The 25,328-nt window shown below is 39.6% G+C and overlaps 1 protein-coding gene across 11 annotated transcripts in view; it reads left to right on the forward strand.

Annotated features, from left to right (window-relative positions):
* Positions 1 to 25,328, forward strand: part of MARCHF8 (membrane associated ring-CH-type finger 8) — a 177,633-nt gene that overhangs the window by 108,824 nt on the left and 43,481 nt on the right. For 9 of the 11 annotated variants that reach the window (XM_049855548.1, XM_049855557.1, XM_049855552.1 and 6 more), the window contains one exon: positions 16,861 to 16,911. The exons of 1 other annotated variant lie outside the window; for it this stretch is intronic. In XM_049855548.1, the coding sequence (XP_049711505.1) occupies positions 16,861 to 16,911 (51 nt within the window). Of the gene's footprint in view, positions 1 to 10,044; positions 10,569 to 16,860; positions 16,912 to 25,328 lie in introns of those variants that run through there. One more of the 11 variants, XM_049855556.1, reaches the window with a different exon arrangement.

The following is a 25,328-nucleotide window of genomic DNA, read 5'->3' on the forward strand; positions in this document are numbered from 1 at the left end:
TATGCCGAGGAAATTGAGGAATGTTTCTTATGGTTGTTGGATGTTTAGTTCTTAAGGAAACTACCAGAGTTTCCCAGAGTGGCTGTACTGGCAAAGGAGGAGTGATTAATTTTCTCCACACCCTCACCGGCATTTGGTGGCGTCACTGTTTTATTTTAGCCATTCTGATAGGTGCGTAGTGGTAAGTCATTGTGGTTTTAATTTGCATTTTTTCTAATGGCTAATGATGTTGAACATCTTTTCATGTGTTTATTTACCATCTGCATATCCTTTTTGGTGAAATGCTTCCTCTCTTTTGACATTTTCTAATTGGATTTTTTTTTTTTTTTGTAGTTTTTAGTTTTGAGAGCTCTTTGTATATTCCAGGTACTAGTCCTTAGTTGAATGTGTGCTTTGCATACATTTTCTCCCTGTCTGTAGCTTCCCTTTTCATCCCCTTGATAGGGCCATTCATGGAACAAAATTTTAATTTCAGTGATGTCTAACTTATCAAGTTTTCCTTTTTGGCTTGTACTCTTGGTCTGAGAACTCTTTACCCAGCTTTAGAACCCGAAGATTTCTCCTGTGTTCTTTTGTTCTAAAATGTTTATAGTTTACGTTGTACATTTAAGTTCATTATAAGTTTTATGGTAATTTTTATATAAGGTTTGCGGTGCAAGTAAACTTTCATTTTTTTGGCCTATGTATGCCTAATTGCTTGATTGCCATTTGTTGAAGTCTTGTCTTTTGTCAGTTGAATTGTTTTCTCACTTATCAGCTGGATGTGTTTTGCGGGTTTATATCTGGGTTCTCTATTCTTTTCCCTCGATGTGTGTCTTTCTGCCGGTACCACATAGTTTTGATTCCTGTGGTTATATATAAAGTCTTTAAATAAGGTAGACATATTCTACCCAGTTTGTTATATTTCAGTATTGTTATAGTTATTCTAGTTCCTTTTTCTATCCATATATGTTTTAGAATAATTTTTTTCTATATCTGCAAAAAATCTTGCTGAAATTTTGTTAAACCTATATGTATAAGTTTGGGGAGAATTGGCTGCTTTCCCTTATTGAGTATTCCATTCCACAAACATAGTATGTCTCTCCATTTATTTAGATCTTCTTTGATTCCTTTTTTGGTAGCATTTTGCACTTTCAGCATATAAATCTGGTATATGTTTTGTTAGAGTTACACCTAAATACTTCATTTTCTTAGAATGCTATTGTCTTTTTAATATTAGTGTCCTTTTGTTCATTGCTTGTATATAGAAGTACAATTAATTTTAGTATTTTACTTTACTGAACTCATTCTAGAAATTTTTTGTACATTTCTTGGTATTTTCTACGCAGATAATCATATCACTTACAAATAAAGTTTTATTTCTTCCATTCTAATATATATACATTCTGTTTCCTTTATTTTCTTTTTGCGCAGGCTGGAAATTCCAGCATTGTGATGAATAAGAATGGTGAGAGTGGGCATTACCAGTCACTCCCAATTTTCCTGTAATCCCCCCAGCCCTAGGCAATCACTAATCCACTTTTTGTCTGTATAAGCCTGCCTGTTCTGTTCATTTTGAACAAACCAAACTTATTGCTGTCAAGCTGATTTCAGCTCAGTGATGACCCCAGAGTAGAACTGCTCCATAGAGTGTTCTTGGCTGTAATCTTTACAGAAGCAGATCGCCAGGCCTTTGTTCTGTGATACCACTGGGTGAATTCCAGCTGCCAACCTCTAGGTTAATAGCCAAGAACAAACTGTTTGTGCCACCCAGGGACCTTTACGTTTCATACAAGTGTATACAGATTCCATAATGGATAATGATGTTGATACCTTTTCATGTGTTTACTGGCCATTTATATATAATCTTTGGAGTAATGTCTACTTAGATGTTTTGCCCATTTTTTAATTGTTATCTACACACACACACACATTTATTGTTGTCTGTGTTGTTTATATAGATTAAAAACAACCAAACGAGTTGCTGTTGAGTTAGCTCTAACACATAGTGACCCCGTGTGTATCCGAGCAGAACTGTGCTCCACAGGGCTTTCAGTGACTGATTTTTCAGAAGTAGATTGCCAGGCCTTCCTTCAAGGTGCCTCTCAGTGGACATGGAAGTCCCCTATTAGATGTATGAGTTGCAAGTATTTTCTCCCATTCTTTGCGTTGTCTCTTTGTTTTTTTTTTTTGATGGTGTCTTTTGAAACTCCTAAGATTTTAATTTTGGTGAAATCCAAATAATCTGTTTTTTCTTTGATTGCTTGTGTTTTTAAAAGCTGTTATATTCAAGATGACTTTGATTAACCCAAGGTCATAAAGATTTACTTCTATATTTTCTTGTAAGAGTTTTATAGTTTTAGTTGTCTGTCACCCATTTTGAGTTAATTTTTGTGTATGGTGTGACAAAGGAGTCCATTCCACTTCATTATTTTTGCATGCGGTTATCCAGCTGTCCCAACCCCATTTGTTAAAGACTGTTCTTTCTCTAGTGAATTGTCTTGACCTCCTGTTGAAAATTAATTAACCAGAAATATAAGGGCTTATTTCAGGACTTTCAGTTTTATTCTGTTGATTATATGTCTGTCTTTGTACCAGTAACACAGTCTTGATTGCTGAACATTTTTCCTAAGTTTTGATACCAGAAACTACGAGTCTTCCAAATTTGTTCTTCCTTTTCAAGATTGTTTTGGTTTCTGGGTTCCATGTATTTCCATATGAATTTTAGGATCATACGGGTGATCCCAAAATTGTTAGTTCCTCCCGAAACAGTCAGTTGGGATTTTAATAGGGATTACTTTGAATCTGTAGATCAACTTGTATAGTATTGCCATCTTAACAATTTTAAGTCTTCTGATAAATGAACAAGGGTGTCCTTTCACTTACTTAGGTTGTTTTCTTTCAAAAATGTTTCGTAGTTTCAGAATACAGAAATTTGTTGAATTTCTAATTATTTTATCTTTTCTAAATAAATGGTTTTCTAAATTTTATTCTTCGATTGTTCATTTGTAGTATATAGAAGTGCACTTGATTTTTGTGTAGGGTTCTTGTTGAATCCTGTTTTGTTGAACTTTATTAAATTACATTTTGTTTAGTGGATTCTTTAGGACTTTCTACATGCAAGATTATATTGTTCACAAATACAGATAGCTTTACTTCTGTCTTTCCAACTTGGACATCTTTTATTTCTTTTTCTTGCCTAATTACCTGACTAGAACCCTCGCCAGTGTTAAATAGAAGTGGCAAGAGTGGACACCCTTGTCTTGTTCCTAACCTTACAGTGAAAGCATTCATTCTTTGACCAATTCTATAATGTCTTTATGATGTTATAATGTTAGCTCTGGGTATTTTGAGGTGCCCCAGTGGTGCAGTGGTAAAGGGCTTGGTTGACCACTGAAAGATCAGCCATGCAAACCCACCAGCAGCTTTGCAGGAGGAGAATGTGGCCTTCAGCTTCTGTAAAGATTTACAGCCTTGAAAACCCTATGGGGCAGCTTTGCTCTGTCCTATAGGGTTGCTATGAGTCGGAATCGACTCCATGGCAAGGAGTGTAGGTATTTTGAAAAATGTACTTTATGAGGTTGAGGAAATTCTCTTCTGTTCCTAGTTTGTTGACTGTTTTCATCGTGAAAGCTGTTAGATTTTGTCCAATGATTATTTTGTGTTTGCTGAGAAGTGGTTTATATAGTCTTGAATTCTATTCATATTTTGTATTACACTGATTTTCATATGTTAAACTAACCTTGCATTCCTAACATAAATCCCATTTGGTCATGGTGTGCATTATTTTTATATGTTGCTGGGTTTGGTTTGCTAGTATTTTGTTGAGAAGTTCTGTGTCTGTATTTATAAATAAAGTATATTGTTTGGTAGTTTTCTATTTCGATGTCTTTGTCTGGATTTGGTAATACTAGTATTATGGAATGAGTTGAGAAGCCTTCCCTTCTCATATTTTTTGGAAGACCTTTTGCAGAATTGTATTTTTTTTTTTTTTTAAATATTTAGTGGAATTAACCAGTGATGCCACCTGGGCTTGGATTTTTCTTTGTGGGTTTTAAGATACTAATTCAGTCTGCCTTATTCAGATTTTCTATTTCTTCTTGAATCATTTTTGGTAGTTTTTGTCTTTGTAGGAATTTTCCCATTTCATCTGCGTTATCTAATTTTATGGTATAAAATTGTTCTTAGTAGTCCCTTAAAATCCTTCTCATTTCTGAAAGATCAGTAACAGTGTCACCTCTTTGATTTCTAATTTTATTAAGTTGAGTTGTCTCTGTCTTTTTTTTTTTTTTTTTAACTTAGTCAATCTAGGGAGCTGTTTGACAATTTTACTAATCTTGTCAAAGAACCCCCTTTTGGTTTCATCAGTGCTCTCCATTGATTTTACTACTGTTTTCTGTTGAGCCTCCATTTCATCAACATCCCTGGTAATCTTATTATTTTCTTGCTTCTCTTTGTTCTAGGTGTAGTTTGCTTTGTTTTTACCAATGTCTTGTTGTGAAAGCTTATTTTCTTAGTTTGAGATTCTAGGTTTTAATTTTTAATGTTGGCATTTGTAGCTATATCCCTCTAGACACTGAGTTAGCTACATCACCTAAGTTTGATACTTTATGTCTTCATTTCCTAGCTTCCAGAACTGTGAGAAGATAAATTTCTGCTCTTTAAAGCCATCCAATTTGTGGTATCTTGTTATGACAGCCCTAGCAAACACATACACAGGAAAAAAGGTAAATCTGCCTTTGAGAGGGCCGAGATGTGGCACTTAGCAGATGAAGACTTTAAAGTAGCTGTTATAAATACATTCATAGAACTAAAGGAAGCCATGCGTAGAGAAGTAATGGAAGATATGATGGCAATGTCTCATCAAATAGAGGATAACAAAGAAATAAAAACTATTTTAAAAAAAAGAAAAATGTAGAGTCCAAATGAGAGTAATGGCCATGTCCAATTCCTTCTGAGGGCTTTGAGAGAGGAACTGTTCCAATGCCTCTCTTCTGGTTTCTGGTGGCTGCCATCAGTCCTGGGTCATTACAAGATGTAATCCGCTTCCACGGTTGCATGGCATCCATCTTCCCCCTGTGCATCACTCTTTTTGTAAGACGCTACTCAGAAGGAATTATGTGCACTCTACTCCAGTAAGATGTTGACAAAAACAGCACAACGGTTGGATGCAAAGTTGTATCAACTGAGGAAACGACATGACATGGCAACTCAGATCTCCCAGAAACAAAAAGAATGAGAAATGGTAAATAAGAAGGCTAATATAACAAACCCCAATCCTTTGTGCTGTTATCAAATATATTACATTTCTATATTATGTTACTGTAGATCCAGAAATACAATTTTATGTGTATTTGTGTGTCTTTATATGTTGTTGTTGTTCTTGTTGGGTGGCATCGAGTTGGTTCCAATTCATAACAACCTTATGTACAAAAGAATGAAACACTGCCCAGCCCCGCACCATCCTCACAATCCTTACTATGTCTGAGCCCATTGTTGCAGCCACTGTGTCAGTCCATCTCATTGAGGGTCTTCCTCTTTGTTGCTGACCCACTACTTTACCAGGCATGATGTCCTTCTCCAGGGACTAGTCCCTCCTGATAACATGTCCAAAGCACATGAAACGAAGTCTCACCGTCCTTGCTTCGAAGGAGCATTCTTACTGTACTTACTGTAAGATTTGTTCATTTTTCCAGCAGTCCATGGTATATTCAATATTTTTTGCCAATACTATAATTTAAATTCATTAATTCTTCTTCAGTCTTCCTTATTCATTGTCTAGCTTTTGCATGCATTTGAGGTGATTGAAAATACCAGGGCTTATGTCAGGCACACCTTAGTCCTCAAGGTAACATCTGTGCTTTTGAACACTTTAAAGTGCCCTTTTGCAGCAGATTTGCCCAGTGCAGTACTTTGTTTGATTTCTTGACTGCTGCCTCCATGGGCGTTGATTGTGGATCCAAGAAAAATGAAACGCTTGACAACGTCAGCCTTTTCTCTGTTTATCACGATGTTGTTTATTAGTCCAGTTGTGAGGATTTTTGTTTTCTTTATGTTGAGGTGTAATCCATACTAAAGGCTGTAGTCTTTGATCTTCATCAGTAAGTGCTTCGAGTCCTCTTCATTTATGCAAGCAAGGTTGTGTCATCTGCATATTGCAGATTGCTAACGAGTCTTCCTTCAATTCTGATGTCACTTTCTTCTTCCTGTAGCCCAGCTTCTTGAATTGTTTGCTCAGCATACATATTGAATAAGTATGGTGAAAGGATACAACCCTCATGCACACCTTTCCTGATTTTAAACCATACAGTATTCCCTTGTTCTGTTTGAACAGCTGCCTCTTGGTCTGTGTATAGGTTCCACATGAGCACAGGTAAGTGTTTCGGAATTCCCATTCTTTGGCGGTGTTATCCATAATTTGTTATGATCCACACATTCAAATGCCTTTGCATAGTCAATAAAACTATGCAAAGGTAAATGTTTTTCCGGTATTCTCTGTTTTCAGTCAAGATCCATCTGACATCAGCATTGATATTCCTCATTCTATATCCTCTTCTGAATCTAGCTTGAGTTTCTGGCAGTTCTCTGTTGATGTACTGCTGGAAACATTTTTGAATTATCTTCAACATAATTTTACTTGCACATGATATTAATGATACTGTTCAACAATTTCTGCATTCCACTGGATCCCCTTCCTTTGGAATAGGCACGTGTATAGATCTCTTTCTCTCTCTCTGTATATATATGTGTATATATATAGTATATAGTTTTGTACAGCTTTTTAAATTATTTAAAATAAAAATGGAGAGGAAATATGGGTTTATATTGTTTTTTATTATATAATTTCTTCTGCTGGAATTCTTTGTCTCTGTGTATGCGTGTGTAGTTTCTAATTTGTTTGAGGTCACTTGCTTTCAGCCTGAAGAACTTCCTTTAGTATTTCTTTTAAGGTGGATCTGCTGATAATGAATTCTCTTAGTTTTTGTTTATCTGGGAATGTTTTAATTCATTTTTGAAAGATTGTTTTACTGGATATAATATTTTTGGTTGGCTTTTTTCCTTTCGGCACTTTGAGTATGTCATCCTACCATCTTGTGGCCTCCATGATTTCTGATGAGAAGTCAGCTGTTAGTCATCTTTTTCTTTGGTTCCCTTGTATGGCGTAGTGGTTAAATGCTACAGCTGCTAACCAAGAGTTCGGCCGTTTGAATCCACCAGGCCCTCCTTGGAAACTCTATGGGGCAGTTCTACTGTGTCCTATAAGGTCGCTATGAGTTGGAATCGACTCGACAGCAGCGGGTTTGGTTTGGTTTTGTACGTGACGAGCCATTATGTTCGTGCTGCTGTCAAGATTTTCTCTTTGTCTTTGTTTTTCAATATTTGATTTAATGTGTGTGGTTGTGGGTTCTTTTGCTGTTTACTTAAGGTTTGTCTAGCTTCTTAGATGTGTAGATTAATATTTTCATGAAATTTGGAATGTTTTCAGTCATTACTTCTTTGAGTATTTTTTTTCCTCATTTCTTCTGTTTTGATACCACCATTCTACGTATGTTGAGGCAGTTAATCATGCCCCACATTTCTCTAAGCCTCTGTACGTTTTTCGTCATTCTTTTTGCATTCCATCTTTCAGATTACATAATCTCTATCAACTAGGTTTGCTGATTTTTTCCTCTGTAAACTCAGATCTGTCATGAATGCCCATAGTGAATTTTTTGTTTCAGTTATTATATTTTTCACTTCCATATTTTTCAGTTTTTATCTCTTTATTGTAATCCTCTGTTTAATGAGATATTGCAGCATATCTTCCTTTAGTTCTTTACATATGATTTCCTTTAGTTCTATGAACATATGTATAATAGCTATTTGAAATCTTTGTCTGCTGAGTCCTTCATCTGGGCCCTCTCAAAGGCAGCTTTTGTTGCCTACCTTTTTTCCTGTGTATATGTTTGCAAGGGCTGCTGTAACAAAAAACCAGAAAGTGGATGGCTTTAACGAACAGAAATATATTTTCTCACAGTTCTGGAGTCTGGAAGTCTAAATTAGGATAGTGGCCATGTCGATTCCTTGTCAGGGCTTTGAGAGAGAAACTGTTCCGTGCCTCTCTCCTAGTTTCTGGTGCCTGCCAGCAATCCTTGCTGTTCCTTTGCTGCTTATAGATGTATCTGCTTCCATTGTCACATGGCGTGTCTTCTCCCTCTGTGTGTCACTCTTTTTATAAAATACCACTCAGAAGAAATTAGTGCCCACCTTAGTCCAGTATGGTGGTGTTAACCGATAACATCTGCAAAGAAAAACTCTGGTTCTTCACACAAGGTCACACTCACAGGTTCAGGGATTAGAACTTTAACATATCTTTTTGGGGGACACGAGTCAGTCCGTAGCGTTATGGGTCATGCTTTTCTATTTTTATACATGTCATGCAATACTTTGCTCAAAAGTGGGCATTTTACATAACATGTAAAATGTTTTTGAATTGCTGGATAATCTGCTGCCCCCACTGGAGTTGTTGTTTGTTTAATGACTTGGCTAGACTATTTAGTGAAATATGTTTCCACCACAATGTGCAAGTTTTTGTCATTAATCCTTAGAGGGCGCATTCTTGGGCATGTTCACTCAAGCTGGGATGACTGTTTTTAGCAGTGTTCTTTTTGATTCTTTCTCCAATCTCTCTGTTAAACTTTCTTCCTCTGTTGGTGTCATACCCAGTTGTTAGCATCCGTGACTTGCTGGCTGATTGATATGCTGTTTTTTTTACAATTTTCCGGAACATAAGTGTCTCCACAGTCTGATCTGAATAAATCCAGACCCCTTCGCAGGAGTAGTCTTTGAGGCCAGTGTTCGAGGTTTCTTCCAGCTTCAGGGGGAGCTTTTCTTATGTGTTTCTTCCCCTGGTTTTCTGTCATACACTTCTAACTGGTTTGTAGTTTAGCTTGTTCCTCTCATGGGGCTACTAGCCTCCTCTTAATTGCTTACCATCAAAATCTCCATTGTTTGACAGCACTATTAGGCTTGAAATTCCACACATACGGTTCCAAATAATGTCAGTTTCTTTGAAGAGAGGAGCTTTCTGTTCTTTTGGCTTCTCTTTCGTCTTTGCAAAATCTCTGATCCTCTGCTCCATAACTTGGGGCAGGACCAGTAGCTGGCATCTTTTGGAGTGACACTCCTGCTTTACAAGCAGTGCACTGGTGGAGGGGTAGCCTGTGGTTTTCTTGGCTTTCCTCTCTCAACATGGAACCTCTGCACTGTGAGCATTTTGGGATGAGCATGATCGGGGCCTCAGTATTCTTGGGCTTCCATTCCTTGGGTAGAGCTTCTCTCCTATTAGTGGGCGCTAGGTCACTGAAGAGAGCCTTGGACTTCTCAGTCACTCTTGCTTGGAATAGGAGTTCTGGAACAGACTTGAGGGGGCAGTGAGAAATGCTGGTGGACTTTCATTCTCTAGGAGATTCTCTAGCACCCAGTTGGAAGCTGGGAGGAGAAGGAGCCTTTTTTTTTTCTTGGCTGTATCTTCCCACAGTGGAGGTTCCATCAAACTGAACTGGGAGGGTGATGAGAGACTAGCTTGTGGCTCAAATGCCACAGCCTCTTACTGTTCTTGCCAAGATTTAGTAGATGTTCTTGAATAAATGTTTCTGCATTTGCTGTATGCCCTTAGGACAGTTTTTGATATTTTAGGGCTTAAGTCTGCCATTTTATTTTTGTTTGTTCTCTGTGTTTCGAGCTTCTCTATTTCTTTTTTCTGCCTTCCTATAGGTTACTTGAACACTTTTTAGAGTTCATTTTGGTTTTATCAATGTTGTTATTGTTTCTCTTTATGTAGCTTTTTTTATTGGTTGCTCATCTTTAGGAGCTTGATTTGGGTCTTTTTTTATAACTATGTCGTTAACTTTTTGAACATTTGGAGACATTTATATAATAACTGTTTCGATGTCCTTTTTTGCTATTTTAACGTGAGTCAGTTTCGATTAATTGATTCTTCTCATTCTGAATGATACTTTATGGCTTCTTTGCATATCTGCTAATCTTTGGATTCTGAAACTTTGGATGTTGAATATTGTGTATTCTCACAATTTTTTAAATTATTCTAAATATGTAACAAACGTTTGCCACTTTAACATTCATAACATGTAAAATTTATTGAATTAATTGTGTCCATCATGTTGTACACCCATCACTGTTTCTAACTTTTCCCATCACGCTTAACAGAAGCTCAGTGTCTCCTAAGCCATGAGTCTCCTCTCCAACCTCCCACCTGCCCCTGGTAGCCAGTAATAACCTTAGGTCTCTGTATATTTGCCTGTTATAAATGTTTCAGATAAATGTAACCATACAGTATTTGTCTTTTTGTGACTAACTTCTTGGTCTTTGTTTTAGGATGTAGTTAAGTTACTTGGAAGCTATTTGATTTGTTCAGATCTTGCTTTTCTTTGTTAGGCAGGTCTGGGCCACAGCCCAATCTGGGGATGACAATTTTTACACTGAGATGAGATCTCTCTGAGTGCTTCACCCAATGCCCTGTGAATTATAAGGCTTTCTTGTCTGGATTGCGGGCACAGCCATTGTTCCTGGTCCTGTGTGAGCCCCAGGTACTGTTCTCTCTAATCATTCAGCCGGTTTTTTCCTGGGTCTTGAATACTTTTGAGGAATATCAGAGGAGGACTTTGTGCAGATCCACACAGTTCTTTCTCTGAGCTGTTCTCTCCTGTCCGGTACTCTGTTCCATGAAGTATAGCCTTTGTCTCCTTGGATTCTCAGTTGTATCAAGCAGCTATCACTGTATCTTTACTGCCATGTACTTTCATTACCCCCAAAAAGCCAGTTTTTCCAAAGAAAGCCCATGAAAAAGAAATAAAAATTATTTTATTAAATTGTTGTTCTTTGGTATGTCTTTTTAATATTCTAAGGGACAGAAGAGAAGGGAAGTAGGCGTAAAGCATTTCTCCTGCATACTGAAGTAAATGGTTGTCTCAAGGCAAAGCATTGCCTTGTATGATTATTTGAATTACTGGCCGAACAAGCTACTTTTTTCCATGGAATACAATTTTTGCTTTGGAAGAATGACTGACCGTCAGAGTTTGGTTAGTCAGTGTATTGGGTATTTGGCAGATCTTTCCTTGAAAATGAATAAATGAGCCAGACATTCACTTAAAGGAAAGCAAGTTACAGTTTATATTGCCAATAATAAAATTTGGGCTTTCAAAGCCAAAATTAGAGTTTTGGAAAATTTGTATCCACCACTGTGAGCTTGGCAGTTTTCAGTAAAGACTCTTCTGATGAGATTGGGAGCCCTAGTGGCACAGTGGTTAAGAGCTACGGCTGCGTATTGAAAGGTCAGTAGTTCAAATCCACCCCAGGTGCGCCTTGGAAACCCTACAGGGCAGTTCTACTCTGTCCAGTTGGGTCGCTATGAGTCGGAATTGACTTGACGGCAATGGGTTTGGTTTGGTTTTTGCAATACAGTGGGTTTCTCTTTATATGTGGCCTTTCTGGCCTTGGATTTATAATTCTGCCAAAAATAATTGGTTGGGCTTCAGCTTGCCCTGTGATCGGTCTGTTTTACACACCTTGCAGGGATTGGTCAGTTTACTGTGCACATAGGGTTTGTAAGCCCACACAGTAAGGATTAAGTGCCCTTGCGGGGATTCGTCAGTTTGTGACCCAGCTGGGAGGGCTAAGCCTTGAAATTGATAAGGACCTTGCTTATGTAAGCAGCCAACATGACAGAGGTTTTCATGGTGTGAGACAGTGGTAGCAGTATGAGGGTAGGAACCATGGGACCGGCAGATGGCTGCGGTGGTGCTTGCTGACTCACGGGGCGGGGAGAGAGAGTGAGTGAGCTGAGTGCCTTTGGACAGGAGGTTTGCTGACAGAGTGGGGTGCCTCTGGGTACTTGTCAGCAGAGCCAAAAGAGCTGTAACAGTTGCCCAAGCAGGGCGGAGGCCTAGGGAAAGGCCGTTGGCTGGCATGACCAAGAGAAGGGCCTGTCTGCAGACACTGCTGAGAAGCTAAGAACTTTTTTGGTTGGAGGCTGTGCTGATTGACGAAGTTGATCCTGTCTCCTGAGTTGTATCTTGTTACTTCCAAGTTGATCCTGATCCTGAGTAGTAGCCTGTTACTTCCCTAATAAACCACGTAATTGTGAGTATGGTCTGTGAGTTCTGTGTAGCCATTGCCATGAATTATCAAACCCAGCAGAGAAGTAGAGAGTGCCATGGGGAGGATGGCCGGCGTCAAGTGGTGGAAAAGTTGGAGAGGGAGGTGTGTCTGACCTTGACCTCATGGGAACCAGCTTTGTGCTGATCCTAATTCTCATCCCTTGTAGATGTAGACAAGTTTAGACACTAGAATACAAGTACAAAGAATAGTATTCACAGTTCTCTGAGCTGGCTATTAAAATACATACTTTTCTAATTGTATAACTACATAAAGTCAGGTTTTCTTCATTTACTTCAATCAGAGCAACATGTCACAAGAGACTGAATGCACAAGCAGGTATTAGAATCCAGCTCTCTTCTATTACCTAGACAATAATGAGATTTACAAAGATGTAAAGCAGTGATGCTCTGCTCACTTGTATTTTTTGTTTGGGAAGTTATTTTTTATAGAAATGTTATTTATATTAACTGGGCTTACTATTTTTAATTCTAAATGAATTAAGAAATATTTTAAAAGTTCTCTATCCTAATTTCTAATATAGTAAATATCAATGTATATAACTCATATAAACAAAAGGGTTTACGGGTCTTAAAGAATTTTTTATAGTGTAAAGGGGTCCTAAGACCAAAAAGCTTAAGACTACTGGTGTATGTCCTGTTCCTCCTCTTGCTCCCGAGAAGATTGCTATACCTCCTGGCATAACATCTGTATTCCAAGCTAGAAGAGGGAGGAAAAATGCAGGAAAAAGGGGCAGTGACTGTATCAGGAAAGCAAAATGTTTTTCCAGAAAATCTCCAGGTTAGTTTCATTAGAGAAAACTTTCTTAGATCTTTACCCTCAACTGCAAGGTAGTCTGGGGAAAGTGAGAACTTTCAGCTGGATTTGTTACTGCTCAGAACAAAGTCTGTTCATGGGGAAGTAGGGAAGTGGATATTGGGTAGGCAGTTAGTAATGTCTTTATATACAGTTCTTTTGGTTTGTTTTTCCTTTTTTAAAGACTGGCCCTGCTCATAGTTTCAGGCAAACACCCACATGAGGCTCTATTGTTTGACTCTGTAATACTGAATCCCAAAAACTTGCTTAGGCAACTCACCCCATTGTCTTCTTGATAATTCTTGGCTTCTGCTTTCCAGAGTGTTTGGTCTCCGTGGGCTCCGCATCTCCGTTCTGCCACCACAGTACGTCTTACTGGAGCCACACATGCACTTGCAACATATCATTGACAAGACTGTTTAAATTGCAAAATGTCCCTTGTTCTTCAACAGAGCTTTTTATCTTTGTGATTTAGCACCTTCTTAAAATAACAAAACTTTGCTTTCTCACACCTTCAGACTCAGTCATTTCCAATCCATTTATCAATCTGGTTCCTGATTGATTTATGTGGATTGTCTCAATTGTGAGCTCACTGTCATCCATTACACAGAAATACACTTTTAAGTTAGTCATGCTTTGCCTTTTAAGTAATGAATCGTAGCCCTTACAGATTATTCTGGTCCAGGATTTGGGATGAAATTGATACTTTAAAGTACAGCCTGGGGACCAGCAACATTGAAGTCACCTGGAGGTTATTGGATATGCAGAATCTCGACCCTAGCCCAGACCTAAGAAATCACAGTCCTCATTTTTGCAAGATCCCCAGATGATTCAAGTGTACAAAGTTGAAGAAGCACTGGTCTAAGGGAGACAACAAATGAGAAGAGGGCCTGGGGCTGTGTTCCAAGGAGCCCCATGTTTAAGGCAGATGTCAAGAGCCCACCACAGAGACTGGGAGATGAGAGAGGACCAGGGAAGGGTGTCGGATCACAGTGCAGCCTCTCCTAGTGCCTCATCTGAGGAAGAGGGGTACAGTAAGCCTTTCATCTCTTCTTAGGTTACAAGGAAGTTGTACTGGTTAAGCACTGGCTAAAAGAATTAAAGGCCTTAGAAAAATAATTTGCCAAAGTTTTTATCACTTGGACATTGAAGCTTTGTTTTGTCTTGAACTGGAACTCTTTTCTTTTTGGCATACCTACTTCTAGTTCCTGACATTGATGTTTGGCAAGCTTCTCCTTCTCATTCAGAAACATGCAGTTTAACTATAGAATGAGTAGTGTTAAGCACTATTTTGTACTATTTTATGGCATTCTTTAATTTTCCCCAGTTGTACATTCCTTATCAAAACACTATTTCAGAGTAGTTGTGTGGTTGCACTATCATTGGCACAGGACTGGATCCAGGTTGTTTTTGTCCATATTCTGTATCACATATAGTAGGCACACAGCAAGAAAGTGTGGAGTGAATGAGTGACCGAGTTGAATAAATCCTGCTTTTTTTGAAAATAGGTCTGGTGTGGTCCTGTACTTTCTAGTCTTTTCTATAAGTCCAAATAAATGGGCATTAAATGGCAATGATTTAAAGAAAAAAAAAAAAAAGGTCTGTTGGAACTGAAGTGTTGTAAGATCCTACAAAATAGTAGATTGTTTTTGTGTGCCATTGAGTTGATTGCAACTCATAGCAACCCTGTATGACAGAGTAGAAGAGCCTCATGCTGTTTCCTAAGCTTTAATCTTTACAGAAGCAGATCGTCATGTTTACTCTCACAGAGCTGCTAGTGGGTTCGAACTGCGGACCTTTTGGTTAACAGCAGAGCACGTAACCATTGTCCCACCAGGACTCCTTTAAATAGCGCATAGCTGATACCAAACCTGTTGCAGTTGAGTTGATCCCAACTCATAGTGACCCCATAGGACAGAGTAGAACTACCCCATAGGGTTTCCAAGGAACGGCTGGTGAATTCAAACTGCGGACCTTTTGGTTAACAGCCAAGCTCTTAACTGCTGTGCCACCAGGGCTCCAAATAGTGTATAAGCTATCCCAAATATTTGCAGGTTTCGGGCTTTTCAAAGTCTGTATCTTTGGGGGCTGGTTACTTGATTTTACCTATGCAAAGTATTGAATTGTTGAAACGAGGAAAATGGATAAAGACTTGCATCATAATTGCTTTACTTAAATTCATAAGGTAAAGAGCAACTTTCAGCTCCCAGTCTGGATTTTGTTATCTAGCTTAACAGCTTGGGCTCCCACCTTCAGTCCATTCTCTGTGGAGTAATGAACATCAGAAAGGTCTAGAGTTTGACTTCCAGCCTCTCTTCCTACCTCAGAATGTCTCCATAGGTTCCTAGATGGTGTCAAACTAGCTATCCCTTGTGCAGCAGTGGATAATATGATAGTTGTTACAGTTGCCTTTTCTGTGCAAATAATTCAAGACATGACAGTGTCTTTGCCTAAGCTTGTCGTTGTGTGCTGTCAGGTCACTTCTGGATTAGTGACCCCGTGTGGCCGAGTAGAACTGCCCTGCAGGGCTTTCTCGGCTGTGGTCTGTATGGAGCAGATCACCAGCTCTTTCTCCCACTGAGCTGCCGGGTGGGTTTGTACCACCAACCTTTTAGTTTCTTTCATCAGCACTTAAGAGTTACCAGTGTGTTCAAAAGCCAAGTAGACAGAAGTCAAAGACCGTCTGTATTTTGGTGGGTTGAAGAAAGGGGAAAATTAAGGCTTTCTTGATGGCTCTCTCTCTTTAAGGAGAGCTTTGATGGATGAAATTAATCCTTCCTCAGAGGAATTTTTAAATGATCCACTAACTCCTTTGTACTTTAATAATTGACCAATGCTATCTTACCAACTAATTACCTCTTAACCTTCTTCTGGACTTGACCCATGGTTATTACATGGCATGTGAACTGAATGGAGAGTAGATAATTTTTAAAAATCTAGGTGACATCTTCATTTCCTTTTTTAAAAGCTTTTTACTCATTTGGGTTTACAGCAAGGATAAGTGGATTTGGGAAAAGTTACTCTCAATATTTTACAAAATCTGATTTACATTTTAGAGCGTTCATTTTTTAGAAAGTAAAAGGACTTTCTGAACAGTACTTTTGTGTACCAGGGAGGTCAAGGTAAGAAGCAAAGAGCCTAAACGAAGGCATTGACAGTAGAAATGAAGATTTGAGATTGAGGGAGAATCAGGTACAAGGCTTCGTGACTGAATGTGGAGGGTGATAAATGAGAAAGGAGGCTGGGTGACTCCCACGTTTCTCTAATCCAGGAGGAAAACCAGGCTCCAGGGAGAAGGTGTGGTCTGGGCCATGTCCCTGTTGAATACCCAGGACATAAAACAAAAAAACCCATTGCAGTCGAGTTGATTCCGACTCATAGTGGCCCTATAGGACAAAGTAGAACTGCCCCATGGGGTTTCCAGGGAGCAGCTGGTAAATTCAAACTGCTGACCTTTTGGTTAGCCGCTGAGCTTTTAACCACTGCACCACCAGAACGTAGCCAAATCACTGCAGTGGGGTTGACTAGCCTGCTTTCTTCTCTATTCTGTGTCTCCTCATAATTTGGACTTTGTTACCTACAACCGAATGGGGTGTTTTTTTCACGAAATCTCTGGTAGAATGTGTCTTAAAGCACTTAACGCTCTCTTATTGTTACAGTTAATTCCAAACTCCTGCTCTTTCCTTGATGAGATGTTAAGTTCCTTTAGGGCAGGAAGCATTGTTTTATTCATCTTTGTCAAATTCTCCAGTATTTAATATCTGGCCCAGTACTTATAATTGGGGTGTGCTCAGCAAATCCTAGTCAAAGGAATGGTTTGTCAGTAGGATTGTTACTATGATCGATTACTTGTTCTTTGACCATTTTAATCAAATCTTGATACTTAACACCTGTTTGGTTTCCTTGCAGCTTGAGAAGACTTTGGGACATTCCATGAGTCATTCAAGTAACATTTGTAAGGTACAGTGCCACTGAGACATGTTGTTTTTGTAGTCTGGGGTTTTTCTATTCTTATACCTTGTGTGTTTTTATACTCTTTCTTTTAAAGAGGTAAAGCGCTTGATGCATTTCTTCAATCTGCTCTGGGACTGTACAATGAGGTGTGTTGCAGTTGTTTCTACAGCGAGACAATTTTTAGTGTGTGCTAGTTAGGAGGAGTGACGTAAAGGAGAAAATGCCATTTCTTCAAGTAGAAATCATACACTTTTGGGAAAGTGGAATCTCAGAGAGTAACCCAGGAATCTGTTACTTCAAATAGGAATGCATCTGACTGAAAGTAACAGAAAGCCAGCTATGCTGACTTAAACAATTAGGGGATTATATGATTCACGTGACAGGATGACTGGAGGTAGGTGGTCCTGTTGCAGGCAAGGCTTCCCAGCTTGGGACTAAGCCCTGCCTAGGTTCTTGCCTTCTACTGACCAAAACTGACCAGGAGAGGCTCAGAGGTTCCACACAAACAAAGGTTTATTAGTGGCAAAAAGAAAGTAAAGGCTCCTGAGTAGGGAACAGAGAGGGACCAACCAATGCTAGCCTCTGTTCCCCTGGACAAAGGTTTTTCTGGGGCTTATATGGGTTTGGCGAGGATAATAGGGTAATGAATATTTAGTGGGTTTCTTTCAAGGGGCGGGTACTTCTCATGGCAGTGCATACTAAATTAGACTGTGTGTGCATCTGGAATCCCAAGATGGAAACTGTAGCAAAGGCTCCCGGGACTGGGTGGCAGGATTTACTATGGGGTGTGGCGCCTGCGAAGCCCCCCTGCGGCGCCAATTGTTTTCTGTCTCAGGTACTTGCATCAGGTGGAGGTCATCTGTCAGTCACCTTGTGGATGTCTGTGCATGCTCCTGGGACCAGATCAGGCTTGTCCTGAAAAACATAAGGGAGTATGTTGTTTGTTCTTTCCTTATCACACGTTCCAGGATGGGGGATTTACCTCGTTAGCTAAGCTTGCAGGTGTTGCAGAGTTCCTTGCCTAGGGGCTCAGTCCCCTTTTCTTCCTTTTCTCAGTCCCAGACTGATGAAGTTTCTCAGAGATGCTGCCAGGGGCCCAGGTGCTCCTGATCTCTCTGGGCCTCCGTCCTTAGCACATTGTCATTCTCCTGCTTATTACCATATGATCTCAAGATGGAAGCTGACCCTCAGGCACCATGGAGTAAGAGGAAAGAATGAAGGGGTCTGTCAACTGAGACTGTCCCTCTTTAGCAAGAAATTAAAGTTTTTCCAGAAGCCCCATCCAGCTAGCTAAGTTCTGCTTACACCTCATTGGCCAGAACTGGATTACAAGGTCACCTCTAGCTGGAGGTGGGGCTAGGAAGGTGTCTTAGGCTGGGTTCCCTAGAGAAGCAAAACCAGTAAAGTATATAAATATATATACATTGAGAAAGAGAGTTGTATCAGGGAAACAGCTCATGTGATTATAGAGGCTGGAATGTCCCAAGTCTGTGGGTCAGGATAGAGGCTTCTCCTGATTCATGTAGCTGCAGGGGCTGGTGAACCCAAGATTGGTGGGTCGAAGAGCAGGGCTCTTGCTCACAGGCTGTGAAGATCGACGAATCCCAAGATCAGCAGATAAGCTGTTAGCTCAAGTCCCAAGAACCAGAGGTCAGACAAACAGGAGGCAGCTGCAGGATCCAGAGAAAGCAAAAGCCAGAACGTCCGTTTGTATTTGGATGTATTCTACATGCCTGAGGAAACTCCCTTTCACCTGATTGGCTACTCACAGCAGATCCCATCATGGGGGTGATCATATGTAAATGCTGAGAACCGTGGCCCAGCCAAGTTGACACACATCTTAACCATCACAGGAAGGGAGCTTTCTGGGGAGTGGATCAGCCATCCTCCAGCATCTGCCATACCTGTGGTCACTTAGCTAGTCTGCTAGGAGCGTGTCAACTACTAGGGTGACTCAGGAGCCAGCAGACAGTGTTCCACGTGTGTGCTCTGGCTCCCCAGCTCACACTGTTCTCCCCTCTGAGCCCTGACTAGCCTGTGATCCCTTCCTGCTCCTTGTGGGTATTGACTTTCTCCCCATGTCTGTCAGCCTTTTAAATGTTGACACAGAATTTGACAGAAGATTTGAACAATGTCACAAAACCTGTACTGCTGTCTCAGGCCCCCTAAATGCATAGCCACATTATTTACCATTTTTATTTACTAACTACACGGATATTTTCGTTCTTTCATATTAACTATTAACTAAAAGTTGAAAATCCTCTTAAAACATTGATTGTTCTGTTCCCGGGTGTATTTGTGATTTATTCATATCCCTCTTCCACTTAATTTTGTGTATGAAAAGTTCAGACTGCTTGGTGTGATGTTGAAGGCCTTTACAGTTTGGTCCTTGGCTTCTCTCCTAACCTGATCTCCCACCAGAACCGTCTCTCAAGCCACGTGCTTCGGCCACATCATCTAAAGGCTGTTCGCTGAATATCCTCTCCTGTCCCAAAGGCTTTCCTTTTGCTCTTCCCGCAGCTGAGAATTCTGGAGCTTTCAGACCGTGTAGTGGTAGACTATCATTGCCCTACCGCTTTTCAACAGGGGCTGATTAACGTTTGAGCAGTGAGAACACTTAGGAGGTGTCAGGCCCAGGTGGCCTGCCTCATTACATTGAGTTACACTGTTTTAAAAGATGCAGTGGAACTTGTTTCCATGCCCAGTGACTGTGAGGGTATTTCTGAAAGAGGACATCATCCAGCAGCTCAAATATGCATTTTTCAGTTTATGGTTTTGTGGTAAGGTTTTATGTGAAGGAAAGGTTCTTTCTACAGTTTAAAAAAAAAAAAAACCTTGAAAACAACTGACCTGCAATATCTAGAGGAAAAGCTCTGGGCCTGGCACAGGCCTGGGTTGTGGGTATCTGAGTTGTTCTGTGAAGGTTTTGGGGTCAGATGGACAAGAGTTTACTGACCATGTGACCTTGAGGAGAGACACTTCCCTGAGCTTTAATTTCCGCAAAAGTAAAATTAGGGTGATTATACAGCCTTGAGGATTGTTGGTGCGTCTAGTGATAATATTTGTCAGGGAACTGTGGGGCATCTCACTCATGCAGTGAGCCAATAAACCTGACTTTGTTGAACTTCAGGTTTGTCCCTCATGGGTTTAGATCGATTGGTCCAGGACAGTCCTTAATGGTAAAAAAAAAAAAAAGTAGCTGTTGTTATTTTATTGCTAATCAAGGGGAGACTATTTGCTTTAAATAATACCTGGGAGTGAAAATGAGGAAATCTAACCAAAACTATGGCTTTTAATAGAACAATCTCTAAGGACTTCCCTTGCTTTTTCCTTTCTTCCTTGCACACATTTTCATTGCATGCTTGTTGTGTCAGACACTGTGCTAGGTGCTGGCATAAAATAATGAGCAAGGCACGCATGACCACTGACCTCATGGAGCTCTCCTGTAGGTGGGTGTGGAATTTTCTTTATGTGTCTTTGAGTCTAAGGTGTATCTCTTGTAGGCAGCATACAGACGGATCGTGTTTTTTTAATCCTTTCTGCCACTGTCTGTCTCTTTATTGGTGCATTTAGTCCGTTTACATTCAGCATAAATGTATGAGTTTAGTGCTGTCATTTTTTTTTTAACTTTTATTGAGCTTCAAGTGAACGTTTACAAATCAAGTCAGACTGTCACATATAAGTTTATACACACCTTACTCTGTACTCCCACTTGCTCTCCCCCTAATGAGTCAGCCCTTCCAGTCTCTCCTTTCGTGACAATGTTGCCAGCTTCCAACTCTCTCTATCCTCCCATCCCCCCTCCAGACAGGAGATGCCAACACAGTCTCAAGTGACCACTTGATATAATTAGCTCACTCTTCATCAGCATCTCCCTCCTACCCACTGTCCAGTCCCTTTCATGTCTGATGAGTTGTCTTCGGGGATGGTTCCTGTCCTGGGCCAACAGAAGGTTTGGGGACCATGACCGCCGGGATTCCTCTAGTCTCAGTCAGACCATTAAGTATGGTCTTTTTGTGAGAATTTGGGGTCTGCATCCCACTGATCTCCTGCTCCCTCAGGGGTTCTCTCTTGTGCTCCCTGTCAGGGCAGTCGTCGATTGTGGCCGGGCACCAACTAGTTCTTCTGGTCTCAGGATGATGTAGGTTTCTGGTTCATGTGGCCCTTTCTGTCTCTTGGGCTCTTAGTTGTCGTGTGGCCTTGGTGTTCTTCATTTTCCTTTGCTCCATGTGGGTTGAGACCAATTGATGCATCTTAGATGGCTGCTTGTTAGCATTTAAGACCCCAGACGCCACATTTCAAAGTGGGATGCAGAACGTTTTCATAATAGAATTATTTTGCCAATTGACTTAGAAGTCCCCTTAAACCATGGTCCCCAAGCCCCCGCCCTTGCTCCGCTGACCTTTGAAGCATTCATTTTATCCCGGAAACTTCTTTGCTTTTGGTCCAGTCCAGTTGAGCTGACCTTCCATGTATTGACTATTCTCCTTCCCTTCACCTAAAGCAGTTCTTATCTACTAATTAATCAGTAAAAAAACCCTCTTCCACCCTCCCTCCCCGCCTCGAAACCACAAAAGTATGTGTTCTTCTCAGTTTATACTATTTCTCAAGATCTTATAATAGTGGTCTTATACAATATTTGTCCTTTTGCCTCTGACTAATTTCGCTCAGCATAATGCCTTCCAGGTTCCTCCATGTTATGAAATGTTTCATAGATTCGTCACTGTTCTTTATCGATGCGTAGTATTCCATTGTGTGAATATACCACAATTTATTTAACCATTCTTCCGTTGATGGACACCTTGGTTGCTTCCAGCTTTTTGCTATTGTAAACAGAGCTGCAATAAATATGGCTGTGCATATATCCATTTGTGTGAAGGCTCTTATTTCTCTAGGGTATATTCCGAGGAGTGGGATTTCTGGGTTGTATGGTAGTTCTATTTCTAACTGTTTAAGATAACGCCAGATAGATTTCCAAAGTGGTTGTACCATTTTACATTCCCACCAGCAGTGTATAAGAGTTCCAATCTCTCCGCAGCCTCTCCAACATTTATTATTTGTGTTTTTTGGATTAATGCCAGCCTTGTTGGAGTGGGATGGAATCTCATCGTGGTTTTAATTTGCATTTCTCTAATGGCTAATGATCGAGAGCATTTTCTCATGTATCTGTTAGCTGCCTGAATATCTTCTTTAGTGAAGTGTGTGTTCATATCCTTTGCCCACTTCTTGATTGGGTTGTTTGTCTTTTTGTGGTTGAGTTTTGACAGAATCATGTAGACTTTAGAGATCAGGCGCTGGTCGGAGATGTCATAGCTGAAAATTCTTTCCCAGTCTGTAGGTGGTCTTTTTACTCTTTTGGTGAAGTCTTTAGATGAGCATAGGTGTTTGATTTTTAGGAGCTCCCAGTTATCTGGTTTCTCTTTGTCATTTTTGGTAATGTTTTGTATTCTGTTTATGCCTTGTATTAGGGCTCCTAAGGTTGTCCCTATTTTTTCTTCCATGATCTTTATCGTTTTAGTCTTTATGTTTAGGTCTTTGATCCACTTGGAGTTAGTTTTTGTGCTTGGTGTGAGGTATGGGTCCTGTTTCATTTTTTTGCAAATGGATATCCAGTTATGCCAGCACCATTTGTTAAAAAGACTATCTTTTCCCCAATTAACTGACTCTGAGCCTTTGTCAGGTATCAGCTGCCCGTATGTGGATGGATTTATATCTGGGTTCTCAATTCTGTTCCACTGGTCTATGTGCCTGTTGTTGTACCAATACCAGGCTGTTTTGACTACTGTGGCTGTATAATAGGTTCTGAAATCAGGTAGAGTAAGGCCTCCCACTTTCTTCTTCTTTTTCAGTAATGCTCTGCTTATCCGAGGCTTCTTTCCCTTCCATATGAAGTTGGTGATTTGTTTCTCTATCACCTTAAAAAATGGCATTGGAATTTGGATCGGAAGTGCATTGTATGTATAGATGGCTTTTGGTAGAATAGACATTTTTACTATGTTAAGTCTTCCTATCCATGAGCAAGGTATGTTTTTCCACTTGAGTATGTCCTTTTGAATTTCTTGTAGTAGAGCTTTGTAGTTTTCTTTGTATAGGTCTTTTCCATCCTTGGTAAGATTTATTCCTAAGTATTTTATCTTCTTGGGGGCTACTGTGAATGGTATTGATTTGGTTATTTCCTCTTCGATGTTCTTTTTGTTGATGTGGAGGAATCCAAGTGATTTTTGTATGTTTATCTTACAACCTGAGACTGCCAAACTCTTCTATTAGTTTCAGTAGTTTTCTGGTGGATTCGTTGGGGTTTTCTGTGTATAAGATCATGTCATCGGCAAATAGAGATAATTTTACTTCCTCCTTGCCAATCCGGATGCCCTTTATTTCTTTGTCTAGCCTAATTGCCCTGGCTAGGACTTCTAGCATAATGTTGAATAAGAGCAGTGATAAAGGGCATCCTTGTCTGGTTCCCGTTCTCAAGGGAAATGCTTTCAGGCTCTCTCCGTTTAGAGTGATGTTGGCTCTTGGCTTGGCTTTGTATAGATGCCCTTTATTATGTTGAGGAATTTTCCTTCCATTCCTATTTTGGTGAGAGTTTTTATCATAAATGGGTGTTGGACTTTGTCAAATGCCTTTTCTGCATCAATTGATAAGATCATGTGGTTTTTGTCTTTTGTTTTATTTATATCGTGGGTCACATTAATGGTTTTTCTAATATTAAACCAACCTTGCATACCTGGTATAAATCTCACTTGGTCATGGTGGATTATTTTTTTGATATGTTGTTGAATCCTATTGGCTAGAATTTTGTTGAGGATTTTTGCATCTATGTTCATGAGGGATATAGGTCTGTAATTTTCTTTTTTTGTGATGTCTTTACGTGGTTTGGGTATCAGGGAGATGGTGGCTTCATAGAATGACTTAGGTAGTATTCCGTCATTTTCTATGCTTTGAAATACCTTTAGTAGTAGTGGTGTTAACTCTTCTCTGAAAGTTTGGTAGAACTCTGCGTTGAAGCCGTCTGGGCCAGGGCTTTTTTTTGTTGGGAGTTTTTTGATTACCGTTTCAATCTCTCTTTTTTGTTATGGGTCTATTTAGTTGTTCTACTTCTGAATGTGTTAGTTTAGGTAGGTAGTGTTTTTCTAGGAATTCATCCATTTCTTCTAGGTTTGCAAAATTGTTAGAGTACAATTTTTCATAATAATCTGATATGGTTCTTTTAATTGCAGTTGGGTCTGTTGTGATGTGGCCCATCTCATTTCTTATTTGGGTTATTTGTTTCCTTTCCTGTATTTCTTTAGTTAGTCTGGCCAATGGTTTATCAGTTTTGTTAATTTTTTCAAAGAACCAGCTTTTGGCTTTGTGAATTCTTTCAATTGTTTTTCTGTTCTCTAATTCATTTAGTTCAGCTCTAATTTTTATTATTTGTTTTCTTCTGGTGCCTGATGGATTCTTTTGTTGCTCACTTTCTATTTGTTCAAGCTATAGGGACAGTTCTCTGATTTTGGCTCTTTCTTCTTTTTGTATGTGTGCACTTATCGATATAAATTGGCCTCTGAGCACTGCTTTTGCTGTGTCCCAGAGGTTTTGATAGGAAGTATTTTCATTCTCGTTGCATTCTGTGAATTTCCTTATTCCCTCCTTGATGTCTTCTATAACCCAGTCTTTTTTCAGGAGGGTATTGTTCAGTTTCCAAGTATTTGATTTCTTTTCCCTAGTTTTTCTGTTATTGATTTCTAGTTTTATTGCCTTGTGGTCTGAGAAGATGCTTCATAATATTTCCATGTTTTGGATTCTGCAAAAGTTTGTTTTATGACCTGATATGTGGTCTATTCTAGAGAATGTTCCATGTGCGCTAGAAAAAAAAGTATACTTTGCAGCAGTTGGGTGGAGAGTTCTGTATAAGTCAATGAGGTCAAGTTGGTTGATTGTTGTAATTAGGTCTTCCATGTCTCTATTGAGCTTCTTACTGGATGTCCTGTCCTTCTCCAAAAGTGGTGTGTTGACGTCTCCTACTATAATTGTGGAGGTGTCTATCTCACTTTTCAGTTCCGTTAAAATTTGATTTATGTATCTTGCAGCCCTGTCATTGGGTGCATAAATATTTAATATGGTTATGTCTTCCTGATCAATTGTCCCTTTTATCCTTATGTAGTGTCCTTCTTTATCCTTTGTGGTGGATTTAAGTCCAAAGTCTATTTTGTCAGAAATTAATATTGCTGCTCCTCTTCTTTTTTGCTTATTGTTTGCTTGATATATTTTTTTCCATCCTTTGAGTTTTAGTTTGTTTGTGTCTCTAAGTCTAAGGTGTGTCTCTTGTAGGCAGCATATAGACGGATCGTGTTTCTTTATCCAGTCCGAGACTCTCTGTCTCTTTATTGGTGCATTTAGTCCATTTACATTCAGTGTAAGTATAGATAAATAAGTGTTTA

This window comes from Elephas maximus, chromosome 16, assembly GCF_024166365.1.
Source record: "Elephas maximus indicus isolate mEleMax1 chromosome 16, mEleMax1 primary haplotype, whole genome shotgun sequence".
NCBI classification, from domain to species: Eukaryota; Metazoa; Chordata; class Mammalia; order Proboscidea; family Elephantidae; genus Elephas; species Elephas maximus.